The 17,085-nt window shown below is 35.4% G+C and overlaps 1 protein-coding gene across 1 annotated transcript in view; it reads right to left on the reverse strand.

The window, feature by feature from the left end:
• Positions 1-16,862, reverse strand: part of OVCH1 (ovochymase 1) — a 53,234-nt gene extending 36,372 nt beyond the window's left edge. Inside the window, 12 exon segments of the mRNA XM_045587435.1 lie at positions 819-902; positions 905-934; positions 7,184-7,309; positions 10,649-10,844; positions 10,846-10,882; positions 10,884-10,983; positions 10,986-11,015; positions 11,654-11,745; positions 15,483-15,572; positions 15,574-15,651; positions 16,409-16,511; positions 16,733-16,862. Of these exon segments, the coding sequence (XP_045443391.1) occupies positions 819-902; positions 905-934; positions 7,184-7,309; positions 10,649-10,844; positions 10,846-10,882; positions 10,884-10,983; positions 10,986-11,015; positions 11,654-11,745; positions 15,483-15,572; positions 15,574-15,651; positions 16,409-16,511; positions 16,733-16,862 (1,096 nt within the window).
• Positions 16,863-17,085: the final 223 nt, after the last annotated feature.

Consider the following 17,085-nt stretch of genomic DNA (forward strand, 5'->3'; position numbering starts at 1 on the left):
ACACCTGAATGTATGTGGTACCCTGAAAAGCAGTGGGAACAGCAACTATGAAGCCTGGAAACAGAAATGCTCAGTATGTTTGAGGAAGGGGCTGGCCCACTGTGAGTAAGGTGGGGAGTGGTCAAGATGGATGAGAGAGACTGGGAGTGGTTCTTGATCTTGACTAAACATTGGAATTATCTGGGGAGTATCTAAATGTACAGTGCCCAGAACCTACCCACAAGTGATTATCTTAACAAGTCTGGACTGAAAATGAATTAATTACATATACACATCCACACAGATTAATCTATATAACATGGTATGAGGATAAAAGCAAGTCAAAACAATATAAACTATAATTCTTTAAATTAATATCAAAACTAAGAAAGACCAATATACCGGCTATAAGGATCTATAGCTTTTAAAACCAACTAAAAAAGATTAACACAAAATTTAGCATATTGTTTACTTCTTGGGATCTTGAAAGTAAAAAGATCCTTCCTAAACTGGGTGTTATGGACACAAATGTATAGTAATAACTGTTCTTTAATATATAGATATATTGAAGTAGATATAGATATAGATATATAGATATAGATATATAGATATAGATATAGATATAGATATCTATAGTTCACAATTTAAAAGCATTATTCACAATTTAAAAGCATTATTTGAAAGTTAATCAAAATTTTAGCTCACCAGTAGTCCAGTGATCAAGGTGGCAGATTATCTCCTGTGCTCTCCACTGCTGTGAACCATATTTTAAGAGGAATAATACTAAACCAATCCAGGGACTATAAGATGACAAATGAAAATAAATGTAACATTTTTACTAATAAGCAAAGATACATAGTCATGGTCACATCCAACTTGATTTTCTATGTCTAAGCTTATAAATCTTAACAGGATAACTTTATATCTGGTACCATTATTTTCCAAATACATAAGCTGGATAGGGGAAGGTGGAGAACATTAATAAACCACAAAGTAAAGTGTGACAAATAAGGTCTATTATCTGGTCTTTAGCTCATAACTCACCAACAGTAACATTTTATAGGATATGAGAATATAAAAAGCAATGGAAATTCCTTATGGGAGAATGATTTGCTTATGCTTGAATTTCTGACATTGATCCAATAAACAAAGAGTATTAATTAGAAAGTGGCCAAAAACCACTCTTTAAATTTCACTTAGTTATAAAATGCTAGAATTCTGAACCATAAATGGAAGAAACCTAAGATTCATATCTTTGTTCTAAGACTAATTAGAAATTCATGAGATTCACCCAGAAGTTGAATTATGAATTATGAGTTGTCAGTCGAAGTCACAGTCCCTGTGGTTGCAATGTCATCTCTCAAACTGCCAGTGAGGTCAGCTGTGACCTTTTCCTAACATCTTTAGAAACATGTCTAAACATTTTGAAAGTAGTCAAACATAATTTAACACATAATCCTTTACATCTTTATTTTCCTACATTAATTCATATTATTATTCAGAAAAAGAAGTCTCAGTGGACCATAAATCCTCATTGTCTGCCATGTCTCAGGCTCATCTGAGAGCAAAGCAATCTTAACTGGAATCTCACATGTCAGAATGAACTTTTTTTTCTTAAAACTTGGTAGTCTTTATCAACCACCTTAGACCATTTAATAACCCCACTGCCTAAGTGATAAATAAATGTTTAGGACTGTAGGAACTATCCAACTCTTTTATACCTAGTTTCCAAAAACCAAACACGAGAATTATTCTTACTAAATATTTCCTCTTAACCAGAAAAAACTTGCTTTACTCTTTTTCTATTCAGCTCCATTACTCTGAATATAGATGTAAAAATAGACTGCCTAAAATATCATTAAAATCACTTTTTAAGCACTTCAATTTAAAAAGCAATAAGCCACCTAAAAATATTATAAAACTCAATTTTTAAGCACTTCGATTGAAAAAGCACCCCACATCTATCATTTTTCCTGATATTCATTACACCCCCTCTAAAGCAAATGGGAGCGAAATAACTCTCCCTCTCCAAATGGGAAAACTGGCATTGACATTAAGGGACTCATCCCATCTTATATAACAGAAAATGCAGGTTAGGCTTTATGATTTCAAAGGTCAGTACTTTCTCATCTTTTGATTAAATTATTTTCTGCCTCAAAATCTCTAACTCAGTGATGGAAAACAGATTTTAAATCACTTGCCAATCTTGATTTATTGTTAGCGGTTGCTATTAAAAAGGACTCTGAGCCCTGACTGGTTTGGCTCAGTGGATATAGTGTAGGCCTGTGGACTGAAGGGTCCCAGGTTCGATTCCAGTCAAGGGCATGTACCTTGTTTGTGGGCACATCCCTGGTGGGAGGTGTGCAGGAGGCAGTTGATTGATGTTTCTCTCTCATTGATGTTTCTAACTCTCGATCCCTCTCTCTTCCTCTCTGTGAAAGATCAATAAAATATATTTTTTTAAAAAGGACTCTGAGGCTGGTTGCTCGATGATTAGAGAGGACTGAAGGGTCAAAGATTTAATTACAAGGGTTATACCTCATTTGTGGGCTTGATTTTGGGCACTGGTTCGGGGCTCCTGTGAATGCCAACCAATTGATGTGTCTCTCTCATGTTGCTGTTTCTCTCTGTCTCTTCCACTCCCTTCGACTCTCTCTAAAAATCAATAGAAAATATATACCCTCTGGGGAGGATTAACAACAACAACAACAACAACAACAACAACAACAAGGATTCTGAGGTCTAGTCAAGCTAAGTGATATGGGTACCAAAAATAATCATGGATTTATCTATTCAATTATCTACTGAGTGCTCATGATATGCAAGTCACTCTTCTAGCCTCTAAGAAATGCAGTATCTCCCATGGGCATGAAAAAAAGAGGAGACCACCTGAGTTCTATTATCTGCCATTTCTGAGCCTAGGTACCAGCTGCCAGAATAAAATTAGGCTTGGGAAGATTGTATAAACTCCCCACTTCTCATTATCTCTTTCTCCCTTACCATTATCTAATTGACTCCGTTTGGCATTTATAAAACCCTGTGCCATTCAATGCTGCTTAACATGCTGGAGAAGTCACCAAGCCTGCAAACTGGCTCCATACCTTATTACAATTCTAAAACACATGCCTTTTCACATTTGAACATTTTAAAATCAGAAAGAACTTATAATTCTGTTAGGCACAGATTGAGAGTTTTTCCAGAAAGGACTTGTATTAGCTTTGCCCAGTCACCTGAGGGAACTCTCAACTAAATACTGCTTAATTTTTCTGCTTGGGATAGTTTGGACTACACTGATGTAGGGGATTTCAGACTGTAGACTTACACAAGTATTAGCTTGTGATTCAAATTATCAGGCAAGATATTTATTCCTTCCTACATCCAGTGCCAAGGTTGAGGCATGTAACTTTCCATGTGGGTGGGTTTAGTCTAACACTGCAGGCCTTTGGTGTCCCAGCTTTCCATGAGATTTCTCAGACTTAGATGTTTTATTTGCTTTATTAGTGGTACATGAAAAATAACAATGGATTTTACAACCAGTTTGTTTTAAACTTGTTGAAATGTAACAAATTCATGCTAATACTGAATTGTGATATTACTGAAAGTCTTTTTCTCTCTAGTTGACTTCTTTTTTAAAAGAAGTATTTTTTAAAATTGATTTGAGAGGAAAGGAATGGGATAGAGAGAAACATCAATGATGAGAAAATCATTGATTGTCTGCCTCCTGCATGCCCCTTACTGGGGATCAAGCTCACAACTGGGGCATGCACCCAGACCAGGAATCGAACCGTGACCTACTGGCTCATAGGTTGACATTTAACCACTGAGCCATGCTGATTGGGCTGTAGTTGACTTCTTTGTTTAGTCCCTAAACTCTGTAATATCTTCTTAGCTATTAATCTCAACTGAATCCCCTAAACCTGAATCAATTGAAACCTTATAATTATGAAAACAGCATTTGGTCTAAATTACTTCAACTTTCCTATAAATTACCTAAAGATTTTTTGTTGCTTTCCCAGAAAAGGAGTTGATTTTTCTTTCCAAATCTAAATTTCTTTTATATATAGTGTTCTTATTAAACTTTCTTCACAAATAGATGTATTTTTCTTGAGTTATCACTCTTATCCTCTCTTCTGCCATAAGGACAGTTAAACCTACATGTCCAGAAAACAAACAAAAACAAAACTCCATTTCTCTTGGTCCTACTACCCTACTACCAAAAGCCACCGTTCCATCTTCCTCTTCACTGCTTAGCTTTATTCCTCATCTCAAACAATAGCACCTCCATCCTTTCAAGTCAATCATAAGTTTCTCTCACTTAAAACCAAAATTTTCTACTTATTAGCAAATCCTGTGGTTCTTCTCACCACTTCTACTGTTACAATCCTGGTCAAAGCCAACAACATCCTTACCTGGATTATTGCAGTAGTTGGTCTCTCAGCTCTTGGTCTTGCCTGTCTGTCTACAGTCTATTTTCAGTACAATAGCCAAAGTGATCTTTTTAAAACATATCAGATCATGCTCCTCCTCTGCTCAAAGTCCTCCAATGGCTTCCTATCTTACTTACAGTAAAATCCCTAACCCTTCTTATGTCTATGAGTTTGACCACCACTAATCACAACTATTTCTCCCTCTCTCATTTAGCTTAAGCTCTCTGATCTTTCTGTACTCTGAATATACCACAAGTTTTCCTGATTCATACAAGCCATTCTTTTGATCAGGAATGTCCCTTCCCAAGATGATCATATAATTTCCTCCCTCATTTTATTCAAGTCTTTGTTCAAGTATCATCTTTGAAGCAGTCTTCCCTGATCATCCTCTCTAATACCTATCACTCTCTATACCATCTTTCTTGCTTTATATAGTACTTATCTCTGTCTACTATGATATATAACATTTCTTGAATTATCCCCACCCTCCATCTCCCAACTTGCCCCACAAAAGAAAACATTTTTGTCTGTTTCATTTACTGCTATATTACTAGCACCTAAATTAGCTTGACATATCTTAAGGCCTCAAAAAATATTTTTTGAATATTTGATGAAGAAAAAGATACCAAATCTTCAATAATCTCTTAATCCATTATGAATATAGCTTCTGATGGACAATTTCTACTGAATCAGCTCCCAAATAAGAACTGTTATATCCAACAGCATTTAATCTGAACTTAGACTTTTGCAAGTTCTGACACTACTACCAATCCTTTTCTCTTAAAAGTCCTTCTTATATATATCTCTTTAATTCTTCATTGCCTAGGTACATTGAATCTCAGGTTTTCTGTGTTTCAGGGTAAATGGGCTGTCATCTGCATGTCTCTTCCCTAATATATATTGTACATGCTTTTTCACTAGCTATTCGTGCTCTGCTAAAATAACCACTTATAAACGAAACTCATTATCTCCTCAGACAGTCCATTAAGTCTCAGAAATATCTCAAATTAGAAACTATTTAACATTGAATTGAAATCTGCCTCCTCCTAATATCTACCCTCTGCTAACCCTAACATATACTCTATAGTTAATCAGAAAAAGTCCAATTCTGCTTCTCGAGTAGCCTTCCACATAAGTCAAAACAGTTCCTTCCTCCTCTCAAGTCTTCTTTGGAACAGAAATATTCCTAGTTCCTCCCATCATATCTACCAAGACACTGTTTTGAATTTCTTTCCATCTTGGGCATTTTCCTTCAGGTAATTTCCAGCTCACCCATGTCCCTTTCCAAAGATGGCACCTACAGACCTCCTCCCTACGTCCCCTGCCCAGAACTCTAAACCAGGACTCTCATTTCTGTTCTGAATGCTATTTTTCTAAAACAGGGGTAGGGAATATCCAGCCCAAGAGCCATTTATAAGACCCAAGAAATTATTTGGTCTGACACTGCCAACACATTAGGAGTAAGTTAATAGTTTTACTAAATATAGCACACTGATTTTTAAGTTGATTATTTTGGATGGCTGGTGAATGATGCTATAAGTCCCAAATGACCCTTAGTAGAAAAAAAGGTTTCCCACCTCTGTTCTAAAAGAAGAATAAGCAACAATGGTAAAGGATTTATTGGTATTAAATTATTACTACTTTTGTTCATAGAACTTAGACTCTTAAGCCTTTTAAATATGGGCTGCAATAAGCCACTTCATTTTCATCCTGTACTCATAAAAATATTTACATTCATTTTACATTCATTTTATAAATTACAATCTCACCAGCAATTTAACTTTCCATTGCCTTCAGCATAGAGTCTAAATTTATTCACATGAAATTCAAGGTCCTCTATAAGTAAGGCCTTAGCATCTTTTTATCTCATTGTCCATTGCTAACCCAGTTCCTGGTTACATTAACATTGACCTCTTCACCTGATAGTCTTCACTTTCCTGCTTACACACAATTTCCTCTGTCTAGAATGGTTTGTAGAAATCTCTTAGATATTAGGGCTATAAAAGACTTCATGAACTATAAAATCATAACTATCCTTAATGCTTAGCTTCAATATCACCCCCTTCACTAAAGCATTCCTACCCCAACCCCTCCCAACCACAGTATGCACACCTTACAAAATGCTGCAATGAGAATTTGTCTCTCCATTTTCCATAGTATCAACACACCTGGGATTATAAAGCTTATTCCATCTTTTTTAATAGTATATTTAATTTTGTCCAATTCTCTCCTCCTAGCAGATTATAAGCTCTTACCATCTATCTTTGAATACTTTTCAATGTTAAATATGATTTTTAAAAATGGATGTAGAACACTCAAGGCGATGAGGTACTAGCAAACTAATTGCTTGACCTTAAAGATATTGTTAGCCATATAGAAGATGGGGTATGTAGAAAAAATTTCAAAGACATCGAAGCTTATAGAACATGAGCTAGTTTCCATCTTCAAGGCAAAACTTAACAAAATATTATCATTATTTCAGAAATAAGTGAAACGGATTACCCACTAAATTCCCATAACAATATCACTACCAAATGCTGTTAATGTTAGTCATTAGAATATATCAATCCAGGTGAGCTCCCTTCTTACTACCACTTGTATCAGGCATACTGATTAGTAAATATTTGCCAATCAGAAAATTTCAGATGAAATATATAACTTTTATGTTAGTCAGATAAAGAAATTGAGATCCTAGATAAAAATGACAAAACATAGATCCTTAAATGGCCCAGTTTAAGGGGAAAACCCGGGAAACCTTCCTACCTGGGACACATATCAATTATGATCATAGTTGCCCTGTTTCAAATGGGGGTAGTGGATCCTCACTGTTCCTCCAACTAACACTATTCCCTGAGGTCTGCAATCTTCCAAAACATAGGGAAAAAGTTGATTTTTTACTTCAGCTATGGACAATATTTCAAGACATATGGTAGAGTCATCTTTAAATTATACAATTTATAATGTTTAATTTATATTTATAGGAATTTATGTTTTTAGGTTCTGTGACCAAGACATTGTATTTGCAGATTTCATCAGTAAAATTTCTAAGGGTTACATTTTTTTCTTTCTTTTTTTTTAAATTATAGTCTTATTAATTATCTGACATATCTACTTCTACAATACTTTTCCTCTTATATTATTTCTATTAAGTTATATTTTTTGAACTTTTAAAAATATTTTATTGATTTCAGAGAGGAAGGGAGAGAGAGAGAGAGAGAGAGAGAGAGAGAGAGAGAGAGAGAGAGAGAGAGAGAGAGAGAAAGAGGGAAAGAAGGAGAGAGAGAGAGAAATATCAATGATGATAGAGGACCATTGATCAGCTGCTTCCTGCATGTCCCACACTGGGGATTGAGCTCTTAATCCTAGCATGTGCCCTGACCATGAATCGAACCATGACCCTTTGGTTCATAAATCAATGCTCAACCACTGAGCACCACCTGTGAGGCATTAAGGTATAATTTAACATATAACATTATATTAGTTTGGGGGTATACAATAATTCAGTATTTGTATATATTGCAAAACAATCATAATAACTTTAATAAATATCCATCATCACACATATTTACACATTTTGCCTTATAATAAGTATTTTTAAATTCTACTCTCTGCAACTTTTAAATGTGCAATACAGTATTATTAACTATAGTTACAATATCTACATTATATCCCCATGACATATTTATAATTGGAAGTTTGTACCTTTTGACCCTCTTCACTCATTTTGCTCACCCTCCTTCCCCTACCTCTGGTGACCACCAATCTGTTTTCTGTATCTGTAAGCTTAGTTTTTTTATTTTAATTCCACATATAAGTGGGATCATATAGTACTTATACCTCTTTCTGACTTATTTCATTTATTATAATGTCTTTAAGATCTGTGTTGTCACAAATGTCAAGATTTCATTCTTTTTATGGTTGAATAGTATTTATAATGTTCTTTTCTTTGAATTCTTCAGATTTTTTAACATTTATGCAGTTTTTTCAAATCATGTATCACACTGAAGTTCTCAAATTTATAGTATTTTGAATTAAGATGGAGTTTTCTCATTTCTAAGTAGGTTGTCCTGGGTTACAATAAAATACCTTTGTTTAAAGATACTAAAGTAAAAGTATACACATTTTAGCAATGACATGGCAAATCTCTATCATTTACTCAGAGCAGTGGTCGGCAAACTCATTAGTCAACAGAGCCAAATATCAACAATACGACGATTGAAATTTCTTTTGAGAGCCAAATTTTTTAAATTTAAACTTCTTCTAATGCCACTTCTTCAAAATAGACTCGCCCAGGCCATGGTATTTTGTGGAAGAGCCACACTCAAGGGGACAAAAGGCCATATGTGGCCCAGGAGCCACATTTTAATTGTTAGAATAAGAAGAAATAGGCAACCAGGAGATTAGAAAAAAGATGGTCAGCAGGAAGTGTTACTTAAATAAAGTACACGTCACATTCTGAATTTCATTTGACTCTGGAATTAATGGTTATCGCCTGATTTCATTGCTATTTTACAGTGTTATCATTAACCTTTGTTCAGAGTTTGTTAAGCTTTTTTTTTTAAAAATATATTTTATTGATATTTTGCAGAGAGGAAGGAAGAGAGATAGAGAGCTAGAAACATCAATGAGAGAGAAACATCAACCAGCTGCCTCTTGCACACCCCCTACAGGGGATGTGCCTGCAACCAATGTACATAACCTTGACCGGAATCGAACCTGGGACCTTTCAGTCCGCAGACCGACGCTCTACCACTGAGCCAAACCGGTTTCGGCAGTTAAGCTTTTTAATCTTCACATCCAGGTGATAAAAACTGAACAGAAGTGCCACCAGGAGAGACTTTCCCTCTGCAGTGATGGCAATGAACAGAACACTTACTCTGAAGACCAAAGGAAAGTGAGTTGAGAGCCTCTCTGGTTTGAGGTAGAGCTGGTGCTCAGCAGGCCCCAAGGCAGCAAGCAGTGCTTTCCAAATCGTCATCCAGGTGGCTGATCTTGGGCTAGAAGAAGGGAGGGATGGTAAGAACACTATGTTCTGTGCTCTGGGTCTTGGCCTTTAAAAACTATTGGTTCAGGTGGAGTGGGAACTGGGTGGAGGGTGACAATGAATGGGAAAAGGGGGACATCTGTAATACTCTCAACAGTAAAGTTTTATTTTTTAAATGAAAAAATAGTAGTCACATAGAATTCTAAATTTTTTCAGTAGCCACATTAAAAAAAATTAAACTGGTGAAATTAATTTTAATAATAGGTTTTATTGAACACAACATATCACTTCAATGTGTAATCAATAAAGCAAATTATTAATAAGAAAACAATTGGTTCTTGAGCTGATTTGGCTCAGTAGATAGAGCGACATCCTGCAGACTTGAGGGTTCTAGGTTTGATTCTGGTCAAGGGCACGCACCTTAGTTGAAAGTTGAATTCCTGGCCCTGGTTGGTGTGTGTGCAGGAGGCAACCAAACTGAAATGTCTCTCTCTGTGTCTCTCCCTCTCTCTCTCCTCTCTCTGAAAATCAGTGGAAAATAACCTTGGGTGAGGATTAACAGCAACAACAAATTGTTTCTTATACTAAACGACTTGTCCTGTAAATTGTGTTTTCTCATGCCTCTTTATTCTGCAGTGGCTGCCCCTGTGCCATTTTCTTGTGAAGATGCTGCCCCTTTGCATAGCAAACCATCTGGCCCCTCAGTACTCAGCCCTAGGCTCCTCCTCGGTAATCTGACACTCTCTGGGCTGACCTACAATCCATCTTTTATTGCAACTGTCCATTTACTTCTTTGTCTCCCCAAATAGATAGAAACTTCCTTGAGGACAGGTTAGCATCTCCACACTCATATTTGTTTTCTTAATCTAGATTTTAGTGCCACAGAACAAAGGTAATCGCAAAGCCTCCATATTTTCCAACTGTCTTCAGGTAAAATGAATAAGGCTGAATGGGAGAGGAGGGATTTATTTCCGTACTTTTAAGTAATCTAGAGGGGGAAATAAAACAAACATCAAATGGATAAAGAATCTTCTGAATCCTTTCTTGTATTTTTAAATCTCAGAAATACAAAAAGATATACATTTTATTAAAACCTATGTGAACATAAATTTGAAGAACCAGCTGATATTTAAGTTAAATTGACATAACTTTATGTCAGTACTCATAAATTCAGAGACAAGAGTTTATATACAATGAATTACAAATTGAAAACCAGCCATATTTTTGCTTTGGTTTAAAGCTTAGTCCAGATGATATCAAAGTACTCTTGAAATAATTAAGTACAAAAAAATTTTTGAGTTGCAATAAATAAAGGAAAATTCACAGAAATTACACCCATTTGTAATCATGTTCTGAGTGATAAAACCCATCAACTCAGACACCTTGGGGAAAATGCCAACTGATGTCCTGTGGTTATTTTTTAAAGGAGCCCCGTCTCTAGCACAAGAAGTTGTCTTCCCAAGAAGTTATCTCAGCAAGAATCCAGATTCCATTGTCTACAAACAAGTGGACCTCAATAGGTCCTTCCCAAGGGAGGAAGGTTCATACCCTTGAGCAGAGTACTACACATTCTGTCATCCATGATAGAAAGTCCAATTCTTGCAGGGCATTTGAATATTCCAATGCCATGGAGAAGGAAATGATAAGTTAGTCAACAACTTTCCTCACTAAAACAAATAGTAATAAGACTTCAAGTTTAAAACTATTTCAAATAGATGTTTAACCAAATTGTAGAAACTCTCTCTTTTTTTTTAAGGAATTATATTCTTTCCTAAAATCATATATGTTATAAAGGACCTTTATAAAAAAAATCCATCCTATTTTTAAGGTAACATAGGTGGTTTTTACCGCCTATGTTACCTTAAAAATATATGCTCGAATGTTTCCCCAACAGGAAAACATCAGTCAATAAAGCAATATTTGATAAAGTTCTTTATTTTTTCTTTAAAAGTCATAATATTAAATATAATAAAACTGAACAATTTTTACTATTTCCTGATTATCCCTTTGCTGTAGTCTTCTCATCTGTTATAGTTACCTTAGGTTTTATCTGACACACTAACCACATTGGCAGCAAGGTTTACGTAGAGTCTCAAGTATAGACTTTTATACAGTGAAGAGAGACACAGATCTTCACTGGGTCAGAACTCAGGGGAAAGGAAATTCAGGAAATAATGAATTACTCATGGCCAGAGAAATTCTTCCTTCTACTGGGCATGCAAAGGGGCCTGGAAAAAATATTTTATTTTTTGATGCCTCTTATTCTTTAAAATCTTGCCCCATCCACTGGTCATTCAAAGAATCCCTTTTTCAAACGTATCATTTCCATGGGGAAGACAGATAGGCTGGACAGCAATTCCTGAAAAACAACAACAAAAAGTCGTAAGGTTCACAGAGAATTGATGCTGAATATATTTGGAAAATGATACTGGCTGATTTAATTTCTTCTACAATTTACTCCTAAATGCTATATTTACATATATATTCAATGTTTTCCTCTCTTGTAAAAAAATATTTTATATAAAAATTTAGAAAAATGCAGGAAAAGTAAAACAAGAAAAAACATAACCCATTATTCTACATACCACAATCCACCAGCCCAAAGCTGCTAACATTTTAAGGTGTACACTTGTTCATAGAGAATAGTTTTTTTTCTCTCTCAATAGTAAATTGAGTACTACTGTCTGGCAAGCATTCTTCTAGGCCTCAGTGAATAAGCTGAAAAAAAAAAGTCCCTGCCTTGGCAGAATGTGTGTGTGTGTGTGTGTGTGTGTGTGTGTGTGTGTGTGTGTGTGTGTGGTGTGTGTATGAGTTTGGAGTAGGGGACAGCAGGATAAAGAAGATAAATCTGGGGATTAAAAAGGATGGCATGGGAGGTCTAATTTTAAATAGGGCAGTCATGACAAGTCTCATTGAGCCTGTGACATTTGAACAGTCTTAAGAAGCTGGGGGAAAGCCCCATGCAGTTAGCTTGGTGGAAAGCATTTGAAGAAGAAACAGAATGGAACATCCCCTGTAGTGGAATAATGTCATATTGTTTGAGGAACAGTGGGGAGGCCAAGATGCCTGGAGTAGATTAAACAAAAGAATGTTCAGTTAAAAACAAAAAAGAGGTTAGATGTTGGGCTAGGAGGAGGGAGATGTCAGATAATAAGGGTATTGATTTCCATCTGAGTATAATGGAGAACCACTGAAGTGTTTTGAATAGAGAGGCATAACCTGACTTACATTTCAAAAAGTATTATTCTGGCTGCTGGGTTAATAATAAACATTAGTGGTGCAAAAGAGGAAGCTGATCATTTAAGAGTTGATTGAAAATAACCCAAGCAAGAGAGACTGTAGACTGAAACAGGATATATGAGTGGAAAAGGTAAGGCAGAAGAAATAGGATTTTCCTGATGGATTAGATGTAGAGAACAAGAGAAAGAAGAATGAGTAGAAAGTTTTTAGCTTAAACACCTGGCAGGGTAGATCTGTCATTAATTGGGATGAAAGGCAGATTTAGAATGTAGGGGATAATTAGGATTTTTATTTAAACATATTAAGTTTGAGATGCCTATTAATCATTCAGGCAGATAACCACTAGGTAGTTTATGATCCCTATTAATCCAAGCAGCATGTCTATAATAAAAGGAACATGTACTAGATAGATACCATTGCAGTACTCTTCGAGTAGATGGTGTTTAAGCCTAGATCTGGTATAGATAATTGGGCCTTGATCCTGGGTGAGATCACCATGGGAAAAGTGTGTAAAGGGGTAGGAGAAAAACCAAGGAACTCTTGGAATTCAAGTGAAGAAAATGTTTCTAGGAGAGTGTGCACAACTCTGTCAAAGCTCCTATCAAGTAAGCTAAAGACTGAAATTTACCTTTGAATTTAGCAATATGAAGGTCATTGGTGACTGTGACAAGACAAATTTGATAGAGTGGTGTGATTGAAAATCTCATTGACTTGGATGTCTAATAGACATCTCAAACCTAATACATGCAATTAAGGGAACTGAGGAAAGGAAATTGAAATACCTAACATAATTGAATCTTTATAGAGTGTTTCTACAATGAGGAGCAGAAAAAAATCAATAGTTTTTTAATATACAGATCTAGTTTGAGTTATTCTCTCTTAGTATTTTTATGATCTTGTATTATGGTCTTCTGACTTTTATTCCTGCTGTTGAAAAATTAGCTGTCAGTCTAATTGTCATTCCTTTTTGGTAATATAGGTTTTCTTCTTGATGTTTTTGAGATCCACTCTATGTTTTAAGCATGTTATAGTTTCAATATAACATATCCTATAATAAAAGGCTAATATGCAAATCGACCGAACAGTGGAATGACGAACACCATGGGCCAGATGCTCAATGCAGGAGCTGCCCCTTGGTGGTCAGTGCACTCCTGCAGGGACATGCCCGCTCAGCCAGAAGCCAAGATCAGGGCTGCCTGGAGCAGCTGTGGTGGCAGAAGCCTCTCTTGCCTCCACTGCAGCACTAAGAATGTCCGATTGAATGAGTGCTCCCTGATGGCAAGAAGGTGCAGGCTGGGCTGAGGGACCCTCTGAGTGCACAAATTTTATGCACTGGGCCTCTAGTCTATATATAATTTTTAATATCATAGTTTGGAATTATTAAATTCTTAAATCTGAAGATTTTTGCCTTATCAGTAATGTTTATTCCTTAGCCACCTTTTTCTTAAATTATTGCTTTTTGTCCCATTACCTATATATTTTTTTCTAAAGCTCAAATTGGATGTTTACTAAATACTTTTACAATATCTACTCTGTCTCTTTCTTTGTCACTTTTGAATAATTATTTCAGATTTTCTAGTTCCCTGTACCTGATCTAATCTGCTAACTAATTCAGCTACTGTTTCCAATTCCACTTATGTTTTTATATTATACCTTAGTGTTTTATTGGCTCTTTTAAAAATCTTCCTCCTAAATTAATAGTTTCCTGTTCTTTAGTCATTTTTTATAGGATTTTATATACATAAACTTAAGTAAAAATTACTTTATATTATGTACCTTATTTTAACATCCATAATCATAGAAATATTAGTTATTATTTCTGACTCTCTCTTTGGTGGCAACTTTCTCTGCATGCTTTTGATTTAATTGTGTTCACATTCATTAAAACTTTATAGGAGGATAGTAAAGCTGAGATTTAAGGTTATCCTCTTCAGAAAAGATTGACATTTGCTTCTTCCAGAAGCCCTGATTACTCCCCTTTAAGAACTTAGGGTCTTGGCTTGGAGTTTTGGACCACAGGTAATGTAAATTTCATCATGACCCCAAATGAGGGCTTGCTCAAGATTACAGATTGTTTGAGAACCCTCCATCCAGAGCCAAGGTTCAAGCAAGTAAGCTTCCTTATTCTCTCACTTTGTGTGTTGTATTTCCCTCTTTTTTTTTTTCTACTTCCAAAGCATTACCTTTCAGGAAGTTCCAGGTACACAAAGGCTCCAATCAGCTTTCCCATCCCTGACCCCTATTCTATTGCAGGCTTCCTACATGGTCAATTAAAGCTCTAGGTTCTAAAAAATCAAGTAGATGCTTCAAGTATAGTCGCTTATTTCAGTGTCTGGAAAACTACTCTAGATCTGTGCTCTTCCGTTGTTTTTAGTCACTGAACACTTTCCTTTTTTTGCATTAAAAATCCCCACATTTTTAATACTTTATTCAGATTGTTTAACCTGGGCTGAGAGTGTGTCAGATATCTATTTCACAATAATGACAGAAAGGAAATGATTTTGATAAAAGGTTCAAATACCCCAACCTTAGTGTTTTATTGGCTCTTTTAAAAACCTTCCTCCTAAGATGTAGAGAACAAAATCTTCCTCTATAGCTAGAGCTGAATATAGGTAGATGGTCAACAGTATAGCCCAGTTAAGACACTGAAGTACTTAAAATGCTACTTAAGTTAAGCATAAAATGAGTGGCTAGGACTTATGCCCTTTACAGTGCTTTCTGTACATTAAACAAAATATTAAAAAAGTAGCAATTCTAATATTACTAGATATATAGTAAATAGAAATTAAAGTTAACTAGTACAAAACAGTTTTCTGCATTACATTTTTTTTTTATATTCTAACTCTCTTTACTTATCAAACTTGACTTTGTGTTTTAGATCCTGCAGTGCAATATCATAATTCATATATCCAAGTTTGTTGTAGTCAGGATAGATAATAATTTGATACAGGAATATTCTGTTCTTGCTTATCCTTCTGAAAGAAGTTATACTCTCCAGCAATCATAACCACTCTTAATTTGCTGCCTAAAAACAAAGAAAAATATTTCAATAAGCAGTTGTTTCCCCTGGGAAAAACTCTTGATTTCATGCAATTAAATGAAAAGTGATTAATGTACCTGTAAGTAATACAAAGTCTTAAAAGAAAATATACCTTTATTAGTGATTACTAATTGTTATAAGATCTTATAAATTATAGGGATCTATAAAAAATCATGTTTTTAATCATAATGTTTACATTCTGTGAAGGTCTTTCCCCTACCTCAACTGTCTTTCTGTGTAAAATATTTAATTGTGGCATCTTTTCTTCTTTTGTACATAAACCAGTCTACACATGCACTTCCATTTTTTTTTTTTTAACAAAGTATAAAAGTTGTTTCTAGAACTACAATTTCCCCCTCTTATTAGTACTCACTTTTAATCTAGCCAAGTATCTGTTATTGCCCTCCTAATGACTAAAACTCAGATTATTAAAATTTTGGAGCATCCACTTAATATTTGATATTAATACTTTATTAGAATAGGTAATTATTTTTTCCCACCACTAACTCCACAAATTATAGATGATGTCTGGGGTCTCTGGGATTTCTGGTTATAAGGCAGGAAGCATGGGAAATCTTGGGACAGACAGAGTTTCTCAGGATCAGGAAGGCCAATAGGTGGGTAGATTAAGAAAGGAATTGAAATTTAACCTTAAAAAGTATTTAGATCATCAAATCTCTCAGTTCTATCTATCATCATTAATCAAAGTTAAACAAATGATGAAAATTCCTAACTTACTCTTCAAGGCTAGCAAGGCAGTGTGCTGCTATAACTATTAGGTCATCTTGAATCAAGCTTCCTCCACAGAAATGGTGCTCATCTACTTTCAAGGAGACCTGCCCAAGACAAAAGTTGTGGATACATCTAACATACATCTCCCCATGGATGTGGACTCCAGAAATATTTGAAATCAACTCATTTAATATGGCCTAGAAGTCTAGTGGGATCAAGACAAAAATTACTTGTTAATCTGGAATGATGATATTTGAAAAAAAAGAAAAAAAAGAAATAGGTTGCCATTTTCTCATTAAGAAATCAATGCTATTGTTATACTGATCTGCCATGGATGTCCACCAGCTGTTGGATTTCTCTAACTAGTAACTCCAGAGAACAACTCAGATTCCAAGGCAGTTTCCATACTTTTTAGATCAGCTGCTTGAATCCCACACTTTAGTCCTGTGTGGGAGAGCATATGTGTTTTATGGGCTCACTGTATCAATATTTCATGTTCAGATTTTCCTAGCGTTGTACAGATGTTCTGACATCATTCAGCTGCATACTATCCCTGTTCTTTTCTCAAAATATTCCTGAGACCACCCCCCACTCAGGTTATGCTGACAAGAACTTGCCTTAGGTCTCCCCTGCCCCTTTGCGGCCTGACCTGCCTTAACAAGAAAAACACCTGGGGCAGGATG

Source organism: Pipistrellus kuhlii, unplaced genomic scaffold, assembly GCF_014108245.1.
Source record: "Pipistrellus kuhlii isolate mPipKuh1 unplaced genomic scaffold, mPipKuh1.p scaffold_m20_p_3, whole genome shotgun sequence".
NCBI classification, from domain to species: Eukaryota; Metazoa; Chordata; class Mammalia; order Chiroptera; family Vespertilionidae; genus Pipistrellus; species Pipistrellus kuhlii.